The sequence below is a fragment of the Stegodyphus dumicola genome, chromosome X2, assembly GCF_044657685.1.
Source record: "Stegodyphus dumicola isolate Sdum_Otavi_A_Nest chromosome X2, ASM4465768v1".
Lineage (NCBI taxonomy): Eukaryota > Metazoa > Arthropoda > Arachnida > Araneae > Eresidae > Stegodyphus > Stegodyphus dumicola.
Window position 1 is genome coordinate 65696846 of NC_140781.1, and position 19200 is coordinate 65716045.

At 31.8% G+C, this 19200-nt stretch overlaps 1 protein-coding gene across 3 annotated transcripts in view; it reads left to right on the plus strand.

Moving 5' to 3' along the window:
* Nucleotides 1-19200, plus strand: part of LOC118187912 (dyslexia-associated protein KIAA0319-like protein) — a 268310-nt gene that overhangs the window by 212011 nt on the left and 37099 nt on the right. For all 3 annotated transcript variants that reach the window (XM_085809395.1, XM_085809397.1, XM_085809396.1), the window contains 2 exons: nucleotides 8418-8563; nucleotides 8705-8827. In XM_085809395.1, coding sequence (XP_085665521.1) covers nucleotides 8418-8563; nucleotides 8705-8827 — 269 coding nt within the window. The remainder of the gene's footprint in view (nucleotides 1-8417; nucleotides 8564-8704; nucleotides 8828-19200) is intronic.

Sequence of the window (19200 nt, forward strand, 5' to 3'; positions counted from 1 at the left end):
CCATCAGACCACCTCTGTGACTTTTCTCTATGGGGTTATCTCAAAAGCACTGTTTATGGTGATAATCTAAACAATTTGGCAGAAATGAAAAATGTGATATACTGATAACATTCCTCCTGATATGCTAAGAGCTGCTGTTGAGAATGCAGGAACAGGATTTAACTTGCTTTTGGAAAATGCTGCACGCTACATTGAACATGCTTTGTAACACATTTCGGAAACGATTAAACACATTTTAATCCGATGTTTTCATGTCTTATTTCATTTAACAATATTACATACAGTGCCATTTTCACCGTGGTGGTGAGTTTTTGAACTCTTTTTTTTTTTTTTTTTTTTTTTTTTTTCCACGGAAAATAAATTCCGATAACCTCCTTTACACGATTTCCAAGTTTGATAACATTTGGTCCGGTAGTTTTCCTTTTATGACCATTTCAAATTGAAACTTTAATTATAACCACCATGTAAATTAAACTTTAAAAGTTTGACAGTTTGGTTCAAGTCCCAGCTTTAAAAATATATATATAAATATAATCTTTTATATTAATCCTCTTAGAAAGAATGTTTTAAGAAGCTAATTTTTCTCTCACGTTATAGATTGTATAAAAAAAAAAACATGATCTTTAGTATGATTTAGATTGTTTCAGCCGATATAAGAATCGGGTCACTCGGTGGTACAGAATAAACACTGCTGGACTGTTTTATTTCTTTGTCATTTAGCAAAAATCTTTTAATTAAAATATTTATCCTTTGGACTTCGCTTTAAACTTTATTTATAGTTAAAATGACTAGAATGTGAAAAGCTGTCTTCAGCTGAAATGCAATTCATGTAACTGATATTTTAAAAAATTGACAAGAATGCAAAATTTATGGAAGTCTAGCAATCGAAAAATCTTAATTTTCTTGTGTGAGCACTGAAAATAACTGTAGAAGGAAAGAAGAAAATTAGGGAGAAAAGTAAGCAAAAATTTGCAGGGAAATTTGGCTGTCAGACATACCAAGCTGTTTCAAAAAGTTGGACGATTTTGAATGTACTTTCAGGATACTTCAAAGAATTGAGGCATTCAAAGAGAAAACACTTGGACGTGTACACCAGCAAATACCATCAATTGAGCTTGTATTAACAGAAAAGGCAAAAACAATATCATTGCAGATTAAAGTGAAGAGCGACTGGTTTTAGACTATATGGTTGAATAAATTTAAATTACGTTATAGAACATCATATCGTATCATAAATAGAGAATCCCATGATTTTCTCGGTCGAATTATTTGAAGATTCAGTTTATCCAGTATTGTATGTGGATGTCACCTAAAGGCGTTTTTTCCCCCTCCTGATGAAACAGCGGCCGAGCGGTAAAGTCGCTGAACACTGGTAGTTCGGTCCGAGGTTCGAATTCGGCGAACGGGCTGGCTGCATGGGCATTTTCGGGGTTTTCCCCATGTGTAACGTGTATGCGAGCTAGCTTCCCTTAGAAAGTCCTCCACGAAGGCATCCTTCCCCTTAGGCAGATAGCTCTAGTGTGCTTTGTCATAATTAAATAAATCAAAACCTCTTGATGAAACCAGTCTTTCCTTTCATCTCCTACCTTCAAAATGTTTAATTTCTAAAGACTGATAAAGGCTCTGATGAAATACTTCGTGAAGAACTTTCTAAGGGAAACCAGCTGTCATAGACGGTACACATGAGAAAATTCACAAAAATGCCCATGCAACCAGCCCGTTTACCGGTATTCGAATCCCGGAGTGAACTACCAGTGTTCAGCGACTTTACCGCTTAACCGTTTGTGGGCCTTTATGAAATGGAAGGCGATAACTTTATTTAAAATGATTGTCAGAAATATCAAGATATTTCAAAAAGTTGGATACTTTTTAATATACTTGCAGAATGCCTTAAGAAAAGGAGCAAGAATAAAGTAGAATGCCTAAAGAAAAAGAGCAGAAAAAATTAATTTTTGCGTCAAATTTAGTATTAGCATTTTTTAAAATTTAAAACCTTTTAATCTTATATTTGATTCTTGCGATTTCAAAAATAAAATATTTGACTAAAATATGAATAACATTTTAAGCAATCAAATGTAGGATAAAATTGTGTTTAAAGCGGTGTATGCAAGTCATCCTAAGTTAAAATGTCGATTATACATCTCTCTTATTTATATATATCTTTTCTGAACGGAACATTGAAAGGCGTGTTAACTGTGCTTTACTGTATTTTCTCTTTTAATATATGCAGTTTTCAAACGCATCGTAGTCTGGGTTGCAAAGTATTCTTCCGAAAGAAATGCAATTCAAATAAATAAAATCAAATTCTGGAAAATTTATATTAATAAATATATTTAAAATGCTCAGTTCGAAGGAATAAATAGAAAATTTTAAAACAATTATCTGAAGAGACAATGCAACTCAAACAATTAAAATAAAAGTATAAAAATTTTAAAATTACCTAAAATAATAACTATGACAAAAAAATATATATGAAGAAAACTATTTGAAAAAAAATAATAATTGCTGCACCTTTGTTTACGCAGTTCGAATAGGTAAATAGAAATTTTTAAAACAGTTTTTTGAAAACAACATGCAACTTAAACAATTAAAATGAAATTCGAAAAAGAAAAAGTTACTTAAAATAATAAGTTATAATTAAAAATATAATATAAAGAATATCATTTGGGAAAAAGGAACTTTTTTTCCTCTTTCGGGAAAGGAAACTAGGTTGCCATATACTAAGAAGTTCGCCAAGTGAACTATTCTTGGTGCGAACTGAAAAAAAAGTGCCAATATAAATTTGTGAATTTCTCCGTAAATTTCACTCCAAATTTTACAAAATTTCATATTTAGGCGTAATTTGAGTTGTAGAATCGAAATATGTAAAAAAATTGGTGTATTATTTCAGAAAAAGTCCGATTTTGTGTCAAAATACCTATGTTAGAATAGTGCTATAAATAAATCTAATATATATCCTAAGTCGCGCTTTCGTGACATGAAGAACGCAATTTGAATTTTGCCAATCGGCCCAGTAGAACGGGAGATATAGCACTGTCCCCCCCCCTTTTTTTTTTTTTTTTTTTCTTGAGCAGTGTACATTTTTTATGTAGTTAGTATAAAAATGTAGAATGCAAGAACAGCAGAAACTACAAGCAAAAAAATTACATAGAAAGTAAAACTAGAGTGGAAAATAAAGAACTGTTTGAATATTTTTGAACGAGGTGATTAAAAATTAAACTGAGCAGTTCTGCGCCAAATATTAAAAACCGTTCATCGATACATTAAGTATAACCATCACATTAATTAAAAGCAAAGTTTTGTGTAGTTAGAATCTGCGATTTTGTTTTTGAAACCTTATTTGTATTCATAAAATTAAAAATAATAAAATGTAAATCTTGTAGACTATTTTTTCAAAACTTTTTCATCTTCTTAATCCATTCTTTCTTAAATCTTGTTATTAGATTATTTATATGGAATTATGTGTGTTGTGATTATGTTGTTTACTGTATATTATAGACAAAAATTTTAAGAGGTCGATAGAAGAAAAAGGTTGGAAATCCTTATCTAGAAGCTTATCATTATTAATATGTATTTAGCAACAATTTTTTGTAAGTTGAAAACCTGTGTTTATGTAATCCTTCACCAATGGAAGTTGAATACAGTAAAAGCCAATTAATCCAATCATGGTTAATGTTATCATTTGAACACTTTTATAGATTTGCAGAAGTCTCGCTCATTTTTATGTGAAAAACATGAAAAATATACCACTTATTGTGATCAACAATTCAGTTAATATGATCAAACTAGAATATTTTTTTTAACTCAAGTCACCAAATAAAGTCAAAATAGATTATAAAAAATGACAAAAGACTTAAAAATATCACTGAGTAAGGGTTTTGACACAAAACAGCTTGATTTTGAATTCAATCATTTATTTAATATTGAGGGGGGGGAAAGCAGCCATAGTTTGGTGAAGCGATTTTGAGGATGACCAGTCACATCTTTCTTCTTCAGAAACAAAAAAAGAAATTCTGCGGAATTCTTGCTTTACCATTTTTTATAAACGGTTCATAAACACTCTTTAGCAGTTTCCTGATTGAAATGCTGTGAAAATACCTTTTATGTATCTCTTGATATTTTTGCATTAAATTCCATTGCTATTTTGAACGATATTTTTTCCTCATCATATATTGTTATCAAAATAACCATGGACAAGCGCAATTACATTAACCAACACCTACTGTAAACATAACTAGTATCAACACTAAAATTACTAGTGATTAACCATGTGCACACTTCTGATAAGGGGAGAAAATGAATTCCTTTGACCTCTTCAGTACTATTCTTACAGAGCAATAGGAATAAAAAATTTCCCTGTTATGACTTATTTATTGAATTATTATTTTTCTTTTAAAGAAAAAGAAAGTATCCTCTTTTTTTTTTTTTTTTTTTTTTTTTTTTTTTTGTCTTTCCCCTTAGGTGCAAATGAGTGGTTAAAACATATTCAGCTGTTTTTCTAATGTCAGTACCTATTCATCTTTTTCATTTTATTTAAACTACTCCCTTCTGGTTCTTATTACTTAGTTAGTCTTAAAGCTCTTAAACTGCAACTGTATGTTCTTTGTCAGACTATCAATAAATATGCAGTATCCTATTTTATTTAGAATTGAAAAATTGAAATAATTAGAAAAAAGTAAAATAATTCAGTCAAGTGAGAGTTGTACAGAGCTGTTTGTACATTTTGTTTGTTGTAAGTTTAATTGTTTTTAGCATTGTTGTTGTGACTTGTCACTTCTCAGACAGTAACATCAGAACAAGCCCATGATACTGTGGCAAGGATTGCGCCTGTCTTTGGCAAGAGCCTTTAAGCACCATATAGGTAACAGTACAGCTTTGCTCAGTTCCACCCCCAATCTTAATAGAGAGCACTCTGGGGGGGATAGGTCCAGGGTCTTCCACTGCTCTTCCCCTACCACCACCATCATCTCGAGAGGCCTTTCAGCTTGTTGCATATTTAGAGTGCCCCCGTGCCACACAGACACTAACATTTACAAACATCTATGCCTTCTCCGGCATTCAAACTCAGGCCCTTCTTTATGGCAATCAACATCACTAACCACTATCCCAGTTGGGCGGCTGTATAACCTTAAAGTTTATAATGATAAGATCTTTATAGAAAAAAGGCTGTGGAAGAAATCTGAACCAAATCAACAGCAGTTTCAGTTTTTAGCAAGAAAAGGGAATTCAGAATTAGTTTGATTATTTTCTGTTCAGTTGAAAGTTAGGGTGACCAACTTCTTCCAATTATGAAAATACAAGAATGGATATTTTAGTTAACCTGTACATAGCTATAATTGTTAACATATTCAGCGCCACCTCATTCAAAAGTTACTTTAGGCCACTACTATTTTTTATTAACGTATAAATATTCCTTACTGTCATCTAGTATATTTCAAAATGTAATATTATGTTTATATCTATATCTAGCCCAGTGTGTTCATGTTTTGTGGCAGTATGCAAAATATCATTTTTGCATTTTACCTTAATTATATATTCACTTGAAGACGTTTCAGTATTAAATGATCCTTTGCGTAGTTCCCATTTGTATTACCTATGCAATTTGAAGTTATATTTTTTGCATCTGACCAATGTAAATCAGAAAAAAATTTATCATGTTACACATATCATAAGCTTTATTGTCAGCCCTTTCAACAAAATACAGGAACTTATTTTTAATCCAGTTAAAATTGCCAAAATACCTCACTGTTGGTGAAAATATGTGTCTCATTTTTATGGAAGTAGGTATAGATTCAAATAGAGGAAACGTTGCTTGACCGTAAAGAAGGATTTTTCAATATATTTCCTTGATTCTCTTGAGTAATTCCCATTTATACAGTCCAGGCTTTAATCATGAATAATTCATTCTTCCTATTACCTACATGAAGATAAAAATTTCATGTTTTCTTTAGCTGGCATTTTTTATATTACTACTTTCTTTTGCTCTTGTTATTGCCTGTCATGGAAAGTGAAAGATACTTTGAGATGTGGAGGATAAAAATAGACACAAGTTGAATGGGAAGGCAACAGAAGATCGAAAATCATAGTTAAAGTACAGCGTTATTTACTGAGATTTTGTTTAATAATTATGTGTAATTTGATAGTATGTAATAAACATGTATTAAACATTTAGTATTAGTGTCAGTTGATTTCAGAGTGTATTTTGTAAGAAATACTTACTTTAAATATCTATGACTTCAGTAAATAATGAAAACATTTTAAACATTAGGATGTCATTACATGAAACAGGAAGGTTAAAAAAAAATTATCTGAAACTTGAGAGTTCTCAGAAGATATGGAAATTTTGGTTTTGCCTTAATTTTCATACTTCATTATGATCATATATGCAAGAAAACTGAAAAAGAAAGAAGGATGACTTTTGGTTCAGTTTAGATGTGCAAAATATATACAATAAATAGTGCTATTATTTAGCGTTCTATAAATTACACGTTGGAGTTGTATGAATGTTATTTAGTTTCATATATTAAAATCTGGAATTTATATGATATAGTTTTCTATGTCAAATCCATATCTAAAAAGCCTCATTTGCTGAAGAGTACATATAAAGCAAGTTTCAACTAGTTATAGATGAATTGTTTCATATATTTCATGTTCATATTATTTAATGAAATTCTTTAAAATCTCCATAACCAGAACTAACAGAATTCAAATTCAGTACTCATGGTTGGCCATCAGGTAGGAAAATATCAGCTGTTTATTTTTGCATTGGAATGTGAGAGGGATGTTACAGTAATAAGGCATCCACATTTAGTTCAGTAGGGGAAGCTCCGTCTTATGTAGAAGTAACAGAGATCTGATAATCTGTGCTCTAAAATTACTGAATGATGAAGGTTTCGGCTTTTTATTTCTGTATTAAGCAGAATTAACAGAGCATGTCTCTAGCCCAGAAGCAAAGTTTTCTAAATAAATAAATAAAACAAAAGTCCACTAGATTATCATCAGATCAAATACAGTGATTAGTAGTGTTTACTGCTTTAAAAAAAAAATGAGACTTATTGCAACTTAATTTGCAAAAAGCACACATAATTACCTATCATTATGCCATTAAAAACATGGCTAATGCTTTTATTATATCAGTATCTCTAAACTATTTCTTACAACATACCTTAAAAAAAATCTCAATTCAAATACTCAAAATACAATTTCAAATTCAAATTCTAAAATACAAATTCAGATACTCAATATTTCTTACAACACGCCTATACTAAAAATTTCTTACAACATGTCAATACTGAAAAAAAAACAGTCGCATATACATTTGTGAGTGAAACTGATGTCATTTCAATATTCTAAGAATTCTGTTTTTAATAATCTTTATTAACTTAATGGCTATTGTCATACATATCATCAGCCTTTCCTAGTAGCAGTTATTTTGCAATTCATTATCTGTGCCTGGATGCTTTCTTCTATGGCAATTGTTTTCTAATGTAATTAGAAAAATAATTGCACTACAGTTCTTTCAGGGAACTGTTTGGCATACTGAAGACTTGCTTGTCGCAGATTTCTCTCAAATACCTCATAAATAAAGAAGATTTTAATTTTTCCCTATGTAGGCATTCCATTTTGAATTCAGCAATAGCATAATACAAGTACAAGCTGTTTAAACTGAGTATAAATAATGACAGCTTGAAAGTAAAAGGGAAGATGAATAGTTATTAGTCATCCTACCTGAGTACCACATTTAGTGTCTCATCATGTTTAAAATTCTACGCTTGTGGCTTGGCTTTATCAAACAGTTATATATATGGTGTAGTATTGTAGGCTTTTTGTACATGAATTGTCTGTGTTAGTTTAAAATGAGCATTTCCCCCCCCCATTTCATATTCAGTATTCTTTTTTTGTGCTTGTGTGTGAGAGACAGAGAGAGTGATAATATGACTGTTCTGTTATCAAAATTTTATTTTCAAGAATTTCTGAACCTATGTGTTGAGAAATAATTTATACAACACTTTTCTATTTTTTAATATGGAATAAGATTTATGAATAAAAATTGTAGATTTCCTTTTATCCAAATGAAATTAAGTAAGATAGAAAATATACTCAATAAAGCATGTATTATTCTGTTTGCTTTCTCTTTTAAAGTCCATTAAATTTTGTTTTTGATATTTCTTTGTAAAATATTTTGGTTGTGAGATATTTCATACTATCAATATGAATAGTCCATTCATATATTGATGGTTGAAGAATGTCTAATTAAATGTAAAGGGTCTTGAAATATTTGGTTAGTGGAGGAAAATTAGAAGGAAAATCAGCATGATGTATATTGAGATATAATTGCCATTTTGCATTTATGTGATTTTTAATCTTTTTAACAGTGTATGGAAATGCTGGAAAATAAATTTTATTACTTTTATCAGGGTAATATTGTTATTCACTGCAGAAAGAGTTTCAAATTTTAATGCTGGCCTGATATCAGGCATTGATGTTGTGTCTCGTCTAAAAAAGAAGCTTCGTACTGACAGCTCTCTCCTTGATGTGGAAGTTCTATCAGTTGATACAGTTGGTATGATAAAAAATTTTCAGATATAGAAATCATTTTACTTCTTTGTGCATGGAGGTAGACTGAACAATTTTAAGAATATTATATAAACAGGAAAAGATATTTAAAATAAGTTAAATGTACTTTTTTTAAATTTTTCTCTAGTGTGCCAAAATAATTGCTCTGGGCATGGTACATGTGATCAGTATACTAAGCACTGCGTCTGTGAAGCTTTCTGGATGCAAGATGTATTCCGTTACAACTTGGGTGATAAAGAAAGCAATTGTGGTAAGTTTCATTTATTGTAAATCATTCTAAAAGCCATTAATACATTTTGAAATTGCAAGAGGAAAATAGCCATTACATGATACATATGTAGAGAAATCTGTAGGATTTTAGTAGGAAAGGTATCTAATTTAACTTCATTTCATGCATACCCTAAGGCTCCATTGCTAAAATTAGGGTTACCTAAAGCCTGTATAACAAATCTTACTTAGAAGTTACTCCAGGTTAATAATTGTATTATACAGTGAAAATCATTTAACACAAAACTGAGACGACTGAAATATTTTTTCGTGTTAAAGAATATTGAAAAAATATGTATATATATTCAACAAAATTAAGTTTATTAGAGTACATTTTATTTATATAGATATGTATATATGCATGTATTTAATAAAAATCAATGAAACAAAAACATCGACAAGAATTTAATTTAATGCAAAATTTTCAAGTTTTCTGAAAAACAAAACATTTATTGAGAATTTGGAAAATAATCTTGCATTTCCATTTGCATTGTCATTTTCAGCATCAGATTGTTAATAAATTGTTGGATGTCATCCATTTTGATTTTCATTTCACCATTGGAAAAATGTGTGTCTAAATAACTGCACATACTTTTCATGGTGTTCCTCGTTTCGGAAGATGTGGGAACTGGAGCTGCATTATTAATTTCATTTTCGTAGTTGGAATCTGCATCAATGATGTTTTCTGAGCTTTAAACAAACTACAAACTGTCTTTGTCTGCTATAATTGGGGCTGTACACACACTATCGTCATCTACGGCAACAAATTCTTCCGATGATACTGTAGAACAGTCCAGTAATACAGAAACTTTCTCAAACATTTCATTTAAGTGTCGGCTCAGTTTCAATATCCTCCTTCTCCATTTCTTTGGGCGCGAACCAAACTCACTGATTTTTACACACACTGCAATGATGTTATCATTGCCGAATTCCGATGAGAGATGAGATGTTTTTGCGTGTCGTTTGTAGGGATGGAGAGTGAAAGTTGCTTAGATAAACAAAATTGGCTCATGTCACAGGTTACTCCAAGGATATTTCAAAACCAAGTTAGCCTCCTTTCTACAAAACATGCGAAGCCACCTCTTTCATTTAACACTCCTCTTAAATCTTGCCTGCGCGGCTGATGTTTTCCGTATTTTGTTCATTCCTTTAAAGGAAATCTTTTTGTGTTAAGAGAAAAACAATGCATGAAAATACGTAGTAGTTTGTCAGGACCGGTGTATGTTTCTGTGCTAACCGATATTAAGCGTTTTCACATTAAGCGCATTTCACTGTATATCATATCCAGAAGGGAATCTTACAGTTATTACCAGCCTAGCTGTCTTTATGCCACACTGTATGAAACTATGAAATGAGACTCTGAATTTCTTATACTGAATCTCATTCAGTATGATAGTTAGTGAGGATGGCTACTGCAATGATAAATCCAGTTTTTAACTCCAGGCAAGATCTGGATGTTAATGATTATTCTTTTAAGGACTATTATTCTTTTAGAATGCTATTTTTTATGGCATTTAAAATTAGCTTATCCAAAAATACTCTTTAGTGATTGGTGGGAGGGGAAATGCTTATGACCCTCCGTTTCTGTCACCCAGCTGCTGATCAAAGCTGGCAGAGCTTAGATAGAACTTTTGCATGCCTTACCAAAACTTAGTAAATTAATCCACCATATTTTTTAACATAGTTAAGGCCTCCTAGAAATATGTTGTCATTGCCATGTTACCTCGAATTTCAATTCTGTATTTAATGTTTAATATTTGGTTGCAAGTCTTCTATAATGTTCCTGTTTGTATATGAGAGAGCAGTAATAGTTTTGTGGAGATTAGGATTATAAGCCATTTTTTTTAATTATGACAGATCTCAATTAAAATTTTTCATAATAGCCAACTTGTGCGTGCACTTATCACACATGTAAGTGCACATATATTTATATGCATTCTATTTAATTGTCATTTTGCTGAATAGTATATACTGGCTGTAGAAATGTATACTTGTTTTTCATAATTTCTTTTTTCTTAGAAAATGCTTCTTATGATTTATGTCCAAACAGTACCAGTAAACCGTAAAGATACCAAAACAAACATTTTTCACAAAATTGGTTGTGAGCTGGTGACTTTTCATGCAGCACAGTGTGTAATGCAGCTATAATTACAAATGCTATACAATGGCTGTCATTTATGAGAACGGCCAGATACTGGCACAGTATTGAAGAGGCTTCATTTGTCAATCATTCCACGTAATGGTGAATAGATTATTTGCCATCATATTACAGGCAACTTTGGATCATATTACAAACTATTCTGGCATTTAAAAAAATATTTAAAAAGGACCATGTCGAATTAAACTCTTTTCTAGAAATTTGGTGCTTTTATGAAAGTTGCTAAACTTGCAGTAACTGAAATTGCTATAAAAGGGAGTGGTAGCAATAAGACTTATTTTTGGCCCCTGCAGCAACTTTTTAAAATATGAGGAAAGGTAAAAAAAATTTACTGTTTTTTCAAACTTATGCATTTGAGGATATGATATTTTATGTAGTTCACATTCTTACCTTCAAAAATCACCTTTTGGGGGGGGAAGGAGTTTCATTTAGTTAGACTGCGAAGAAAGACAGTACTGCAAAGATTTTTAAATATATAGTGTGAGAACATAAAATTTTGACTTAATTTTATTAATTTAATTAAATGTATGAGAAGAATCAGAATGTTGCCCTCTCGTGCTCATAGTAAAAAACAAACTTGGCAAATAATCAAAGGTAGTTTGCTATTCTCTTTCATTTTCTCTGCATTTACTTGATTAGTGAGAGTTATTTGTTCATTGGAACAACTGTACTTTGTTTAGTTTTTTGGCTTAAACAAAAATTCTGTGTTGTAAAATGCCTAGATATTATAATTTTGATTTCTATGAAGCTCAAGAAGCTATAGATGATTTGAAATACAATAGAAGTCCAGAAATCTGCAACGCTTGGGACCAGAGGTTGTGCGGATTTTAGGATTTCAGGACAGAAAAGATAATATTCAGACTAAAAGTGCAAAATAAATAAGGCCTATTAGATACATTTAATTAAATTATTATATACATTAATATAATAATTAATTATATGCATTAAATTATTATTACATATATAAACATATATATTGTTCATTTACATTAGGCTCCTCTATTTTTAAATCAGCATGAATCTGCTTCCCCTTTTCTCTCAAACAGCCCTTTGTTGCGTGAACAAAGTTCATGTAAGGAGTAGTCCTGAAATAGGTACCCCATCTCTCCGCCGCTGCCGGAACCACTCGTACAAGACAGTATCGAGGTTTGCCATTTTCGCCTTATGTAAAGATTTCCGGTGTTTGAATCACTGTTGCTTTCGACAACTTTTCTTTATTGTTCCGTATATCATACACAGTCTGTGTGGCAATTCCATATGATTCTGCCATAAACCGAGCAGTAGCACCTGCCTCCATCTTTAGCAGAATTTCCACTTTTTCCATTACCGTTAATGCATCGTGTTTATCACAAGTAAAATCACAAGTGCTTTTCTTGTCCGTCGTATTAAAAGCGTTGAAATTTAAAATATCCTTAATTTATCCACAAAATATCCGGATAAAAAAAGACATCACTAAACAATCTCATGAAATAACAACGCTCAGAAAGTACAACAACGCAGAGCTTGAACTTAAAAGAAGAGTTGAGTTAATCGTCTGCTTTTTTACTTCGATGCAGATTGGAGGGGGAAAACACTTATTATGATGTCAATAATTTGTTTATGTTATGACTCATTATTATTCGGTAATTATGACATCATTATCCAGTAAGTATTTTTTTTCTTTGATATTTCGTACTCCATATTGCGGTTTCCAGAACCTATAAACTGAATGTTTATATTTTGAGAGGCAACGCGGATTTCAGGTCGGGGGATTTTCGGTATTTGACTGTACTTATCAAATATGGAAACATTGGAATATTTAAAACTTTAAAAATTCGAATTTGGGGTTAAACAGCAAAGTTTGTGTTAAATGTAATTTGGAAGGCTACATATATTGAAAATGAATACTTTGCTTTCTATTAAATTGAGAAATCATGAGAAAGTTTTGGAAGAACTTGTACCAAGTGGTAATGTCAGCAGTTGAGCATGCTGCTTCTGTAGAAACAAGAAAAGAAACCATTACATTTTCTGAAAATAATATTGTGATTCCTGTTGGTCGTACAGCTGACATTCACAGATGACATATTGTATGCAAGAATCAATATTAAGGTGGAGGTGTGTTGTAAGTTTTTTACAAGCAGTGACTTTATTATACCTAAAGCAGTTCGCTGTAATCAAAATCATATCAAAGGTATCAGAATTACTTCAGGGCTACATACAATTACAGCCAAAAAAGAATTATACTTCGATATACCTAATATATTGACCAACAATAATTACTGGAACTTACATTGAGCATTTTATTAACCCCTTCACACCGACTGTCACGTCTACATGCCAGCAACGAACACACTCACCTACTGGCCGACACGCAGGCGTGCCAGAGCATTTTCCCGTTTACTACCGACTGTCGCGTATTTGTGCCAGTACCCTGGAACGTTTTAGAAACTATAATTTCTGCCACAAGATGGCACTGTATGTCCATATGGTTTCAGATACATGTACATTAGACCTTCTACTTGAAATGAGAGAAGCATGACTCACATACACGTGTTTTTGTTTATATAAACAAACGGGGAACTAAATGTTTCTGAATGGCGTGATTTATGACGTCTCTTTAAATCGCACTTTATTCGCACGTGGTAGTTGTTTATTGTAAGTAGAAGTTTTATATGCAGTAAAGCGTTGAGTATTTCGGTTTACAGTTCAGTTTTTAGAAAATAATTAGATTTTGTTAGGCGTGAATTCTTTCTGTTTTTACCATTGCAATGTCGAAGCGTCGAAAATGTTTAACAGAGCATGAAATAGCAGAAATGATGCAAAATACTTCAGATATTGATTCTGATATTCTGATATTGATTCTGAAAGATTAACTGAAAGACATTTTCCAAAACTTTGTTCAGAAGAGACAGATAAGAAAATGAGACGACGATGCTTCGTTTGTTCACATTCCCAGAAAAATCCTCCAAAACGGAAAAGGAGTTATTACAAGTTCAAGGAATGTAACGTAGGACTGTGTGTAGATCCCTGTTTTCAAATTTTTCATACAAAAAGAGAATTTTAAGTAATATATTTCGTTTTCAGATGTATAATGTTAAAGTCATAAAATGGTGAGTAATTAAAATAAAATGTGTAAAATATGCATTTAAACTAGAAATAAGGTAATTAAAGTATATATATAAAAATATTTATAAAGCATAAGCCGTTTAAATACTCTATAGAGCATTATTAAATAATGCATTGATACTTTGGAAATTTCATGGATTTAGGCTTAGTAGCAAAAAAGCCCCAGGCCCTGGAGAGACGCTCGCGGAAGACACTGCCGGCCTCCGCAATAAGCACGCGTTTTCGCTACCCGGCTTGAAGGGGTTAATCTGGTGAACCCATATAAAACTGGCTACTGACCAGAAGTGCTTGAACTACATTAGCAGTCTTTTTAACAAAATTTTGAACTGCATTTTATTATATCATTTTTTTAACTCTTTTTGCATTATCCAAAAATGTAATAAAAAGATGTGATCGTTCTGTTGGAAACACTTTATTGGATGTGTTCATATCTATATATCTTGGATTAAATCATGTAAATATGGATGATTTTATTTGAAACCATACAAGAGGTTTTATTAAAACTATATTTCCTCAAAAAGACAAAGCTATTATGCTATTAGGCTATAGAAAAGAGTGCCGAGTACTAGTTTTAAAGAAAAACCTATTCTGTACTCAAGAGTAAACCACTTGTAATCTCCGTGTTAATTATGAGTACAACAAGTACGTTGCTGTGAAATTTCTTTTTGCATACCTGAAACATGTAACACATTTGGAGATCTTTGAAATTTCTTTGCATTTAAAATCCAATAATGTTCTCTTAGAATATTGAATGACATATGAGAGCCAACATGAAAATAGTTCTGATGTTCTGCTATAACCAACCTTTTGACAACCTGATGCTCTTCTTGTGAAAACAACTGGATTAAAAAAAAAAAAAAAGTCTTATATTCTTCAAAAATGCAATTCTTGTTTTCAGTCTAATAATTCTTTCTTCATCTTTATATGTTGTCAAAGATACTAATTTTCTTTTATTGTTTTATTGAAATTATTAGGAAAATACTTGTTATGTGTTAATAGTATAACCTTCTTTTCTGCATGCTTGACTTCTTCGTAAGATAAGTCTCCAGTAATTCGAGAAAATTTTGTATTTAGATCATTAAAAATAAATCTTCTCTGAGCAATCAACAATTTCACTTTGTCACAGCTCAAAAAATAATAGATGTCTGCATTGATTATTTTTCTTTTCATTAGTATACAGCTACAATTATTTGAGTAACTTAAAAGAATGCCCATCAGATTTGTTTTTCTCTTTTCCTTGGCTATAGAATATTCATCAGCATTTTGTTCTGTGATGTTGCCAGTTAGATAAAGGTTCTATTAACCAAGTGGGTTCCTCTGCTCATTTGCTTGAAAGCGATTGTTTAGTGGAGCATCCCTGCAAAGACGACAGCTGGGTTTTGAATTCCAGGGAAGTGTTTCTATGCAAGAGGATTCATTAAACTATTTCATTCACTGTGTTGTTCACAAATAATGTCCATGCTTCCTTATGCTGAATCCAACCTAAAACAGCTGAGGGATGTGTCCAGTAAAGTTGTTCTACATCTTTCCATCATCAATCCAACATCTTTCTACAAGTGTAGTGTACAGTTGAGCACAGAGCTCCTGCTGTAGTGGCTGTCAGCTCCAGTTGAGGGATGGTATGGGTTTTACAGAAGCCATTCCAGCCTACGCTGCTATGAGATGAAATTGCACATTTTTGGAGGTTTCCACATGAATAAAAATAGTTGCTGCAACGGCTGAATGACTAGTGTCACAGAAAGTATGCAGAAAAATGTTTTGTCTACTGAGACAAATTGAAAAGCACTATGATGCAGTCACTTCCTTCAACAAATAAATTTCTGATAATCCTTTGTATAGGCATTAAGATTTTTTTAGGAAGCAAGAGAAGTGAAAAATGAGCAATCGCCTTTGCTGGGAATCGAACCACGGACCTCTGAAGTACCGGCTCAGTGTGCTGACCACTACACCACGAAGCCACGCTAAGAAGGCAGGAGAAATACCTTATACCTTGATAAATTCCTTTTTTGCATTGGCATTGACTTAGTTTTCCAAAGTATGTATTCTTTCCACATCCTTCGCAAAAACTACTTGGGTATCAGCAAAACAGTACATAATAAACCAACAGGATCGAATACTTTATGACTGACTGAAAAAAAATTATTCATTTGGATGAAGTTTCAAATTTATAGCTGTCTAACCTGTCCAAATTTGTCATCGGCATAATCGTTTAAGCTCATTATTTAAATTATCAATGTAGAAACTCTAATGAAGAATCCTAACTTAATCTTGATTATATCGGGCAGCATTCAAATATTTTCCCAAATGATAATCCATGATTTCTCACTAAAGAAAAGAGCTGCTGTTTACACTAAAGACCGATCTGTTGTACTGCAATTACTTATCTTATTTAAAGTCCGTCCTTCCACCAGAAGAATCTCAAATAGTTGCATTCCTCTGGACAAAGACTCACCTGCAAAAAAAGGGCCTTTTCAATATCTGCAATAAGACTATATTTAAATTCTCTCTATCTTAAAGGAGGTTTTAGGAGGAATTCCAATAAATTGAGACCAGATTCTAAACACTGATCAAAAGATGGAGATCCAATATGCCTGACAGATGCACTAATTACAGGATATACCTTGGTAGTACCATATTCCTTGATTACATGTGTTTGGAGAAGAAAGTGCTGGTGTGAAACATGTTCTTCAGTGACATCTTCTATAATTCTCAGTTCAACTCATTGTTTAAGGACGTCATAGGTATAAAATAAATTTTCTGAATTTAGCTTTTCAGTTGAGTCTTCAAATCTTATTGCTATATCTTTGTTTGTGAGTAGAGGCAAATGATTGTCTTTCTATAGCGAGGCAACTTACCTCCCATCATCCTTAGTCTCTTTGAAAATATTTCTTTGTAAGAAATTATTTTTCTTTTTGTGATTTTACCTTGACTGCATCAAACATTCCTAAGATGTCCAATGAAAAAAGGTCAGAAATAGCAGCTTCTTTCACAAATCATCATTGCCATATTTTCCCATTCAGTGTGCAGTCCAGGTAAGATTCTACAGCTGCAATGCCACTTAGAAGGTACTGTTGTTCTCCCTGTGAAATGTTGACTAGCCACACCTGCACTAATTAAAACTAGTTGACTGCACTTAGTTGATTATCATTAATTAAAAGATTGATAGGACCTGATGAATCTTCAGTAACATAAAATGGTATATTCAGGAATTGGAGATCTCTAACCCATGGATCATTTAAGGCAGAAGGTAGAGTATCTCAAATTCTATCTTTCTCATAAATATCGAAGGTGTATGCAAACTTATTGTCTAGGTTCTGTAATTGTTGACATTATGTAAATTTTCAGGCATTCATTTACCTCCAAAAAGGGCATGACTCAAAACCCGTTGTGTAGAAGATATCAGGCCTAGAGTAAAAATTAAGTCCTTTCTTAAATATGATTTTTACAAAACTATGTCATATTGTTGGTTATTTAAGATTGGCATATATATAACATTCTCAAAAGAATTATCCACTTCTAACAAAAATACATTATGGCAATATACAAAAAGAAAACTTTATTAAAGAAAATCAGACATAAGAAATCTTACCACATTCTACCAAACCATAATAATAAAAAACTCTCTCTTCCAGATACATTTTTAACTCATTCTTTTTACAATTTAATATCAATGTTGCCAAAATATTAAAACTTAAAATTATGCTTTATAAACAAATACTATCAATTCTCCCCTTATTTGTATTTAAAGATATAATTTTAATCAGTCAGTCATGTCCATACTTTAATAGTTCATCTTTTAATTTCACCCTAGGTAGATACTTTGTTAAAATATCCGCTTCTTGATTTTGTGAACACACAAACTGAGGAATGATTTGATTCATTTCATATTCATCCTTAACAAAGAAATATTTTCTATTAATGTGCCTTGACCTGCTACTTTGTTTTGGTTTTTTAATCCAATCTATTAATGCTTGACAGTCAGTTTTAATTCCTATTGGTTTGTCAATTAGATCATCTTGACCCAATTCTTCAAGTAAAAAGATGTACCATTTAACTTCACATGCACATTCGCAGAATGCTAAAAGTTCAGCTTCCATTGTAGATAGAGCAACTATTCTTTGTTTGTTGCACTTCCAATTTATGAAATTTTTTGCCTAATTTAATGAAAAAACCTCCAAATGATTTTCCATCTTCAGTGGTACACCAACTTGCATCAGATGTAGCATTTAATTTCCCATTGTCTGAAGTATACACTAAACAAGTATTTTGTGTTCCTTTAATATATCTAAATATCCTCTTTACAGCTTTCCAGTGTTTCTCTCTGGGATCTTGATTATATCTTGACAAATTACTTACTGCAAAAGCTAAGTCTGGCCTTGTGCCTGTTGCTAAGTACATCAATGAACCTAATGCTTCTTGATATTTTGTCTTCGACACAGGTGGTGAAAATGCTATGTCATCAAGATTTTCACCCAATATTCCTGGAGTCTTGATAGGTTTACATTCATCCATTTCAAAGTTTTTTAAGATTTTAGTTATATAGTTTTCTTGACTGAGTATAAGTTTTCCAGATTCTTGCCGGATGTCTATTCCTAAAAATTTTTGTGTTTGAGTGACTTCTCGTAATGTGAACGATTTAGATAGTTGAGAGATGATGTCATTTATCTCAGAATTTGAATTTCCAATCACCATTAAGTCATCCACATATACTGCTATGATAAAATATTTGATCTTATCTTTATAAATATAAACACACGGATCTGACTTTAGTCTAGTTAAATTCTTTTCTTTAAGAACTTTACATAATTCATCATACCAGCATTTTCCTGATTGTGGTAATCCATATATACTTTTGTTTACAAGATATACTTTGTTCGGATCTGATATAAAGCCAGGTGGTTGTTCCATGTAAATTTGTTTATCCAAGTATCCATTTAAATATACAGTTTGTACATCGAAAAATCTTATTTTGTAGTTTTTGTAAACTGCTATCGATAGTAATGTTCTAAAGGTTGCAAGTCTCATTACTGGGCTAAATCCATCTTCATGATCAATTCCTTTTCTTTGATTAAATCCGGTCGCTACTAGTCTTG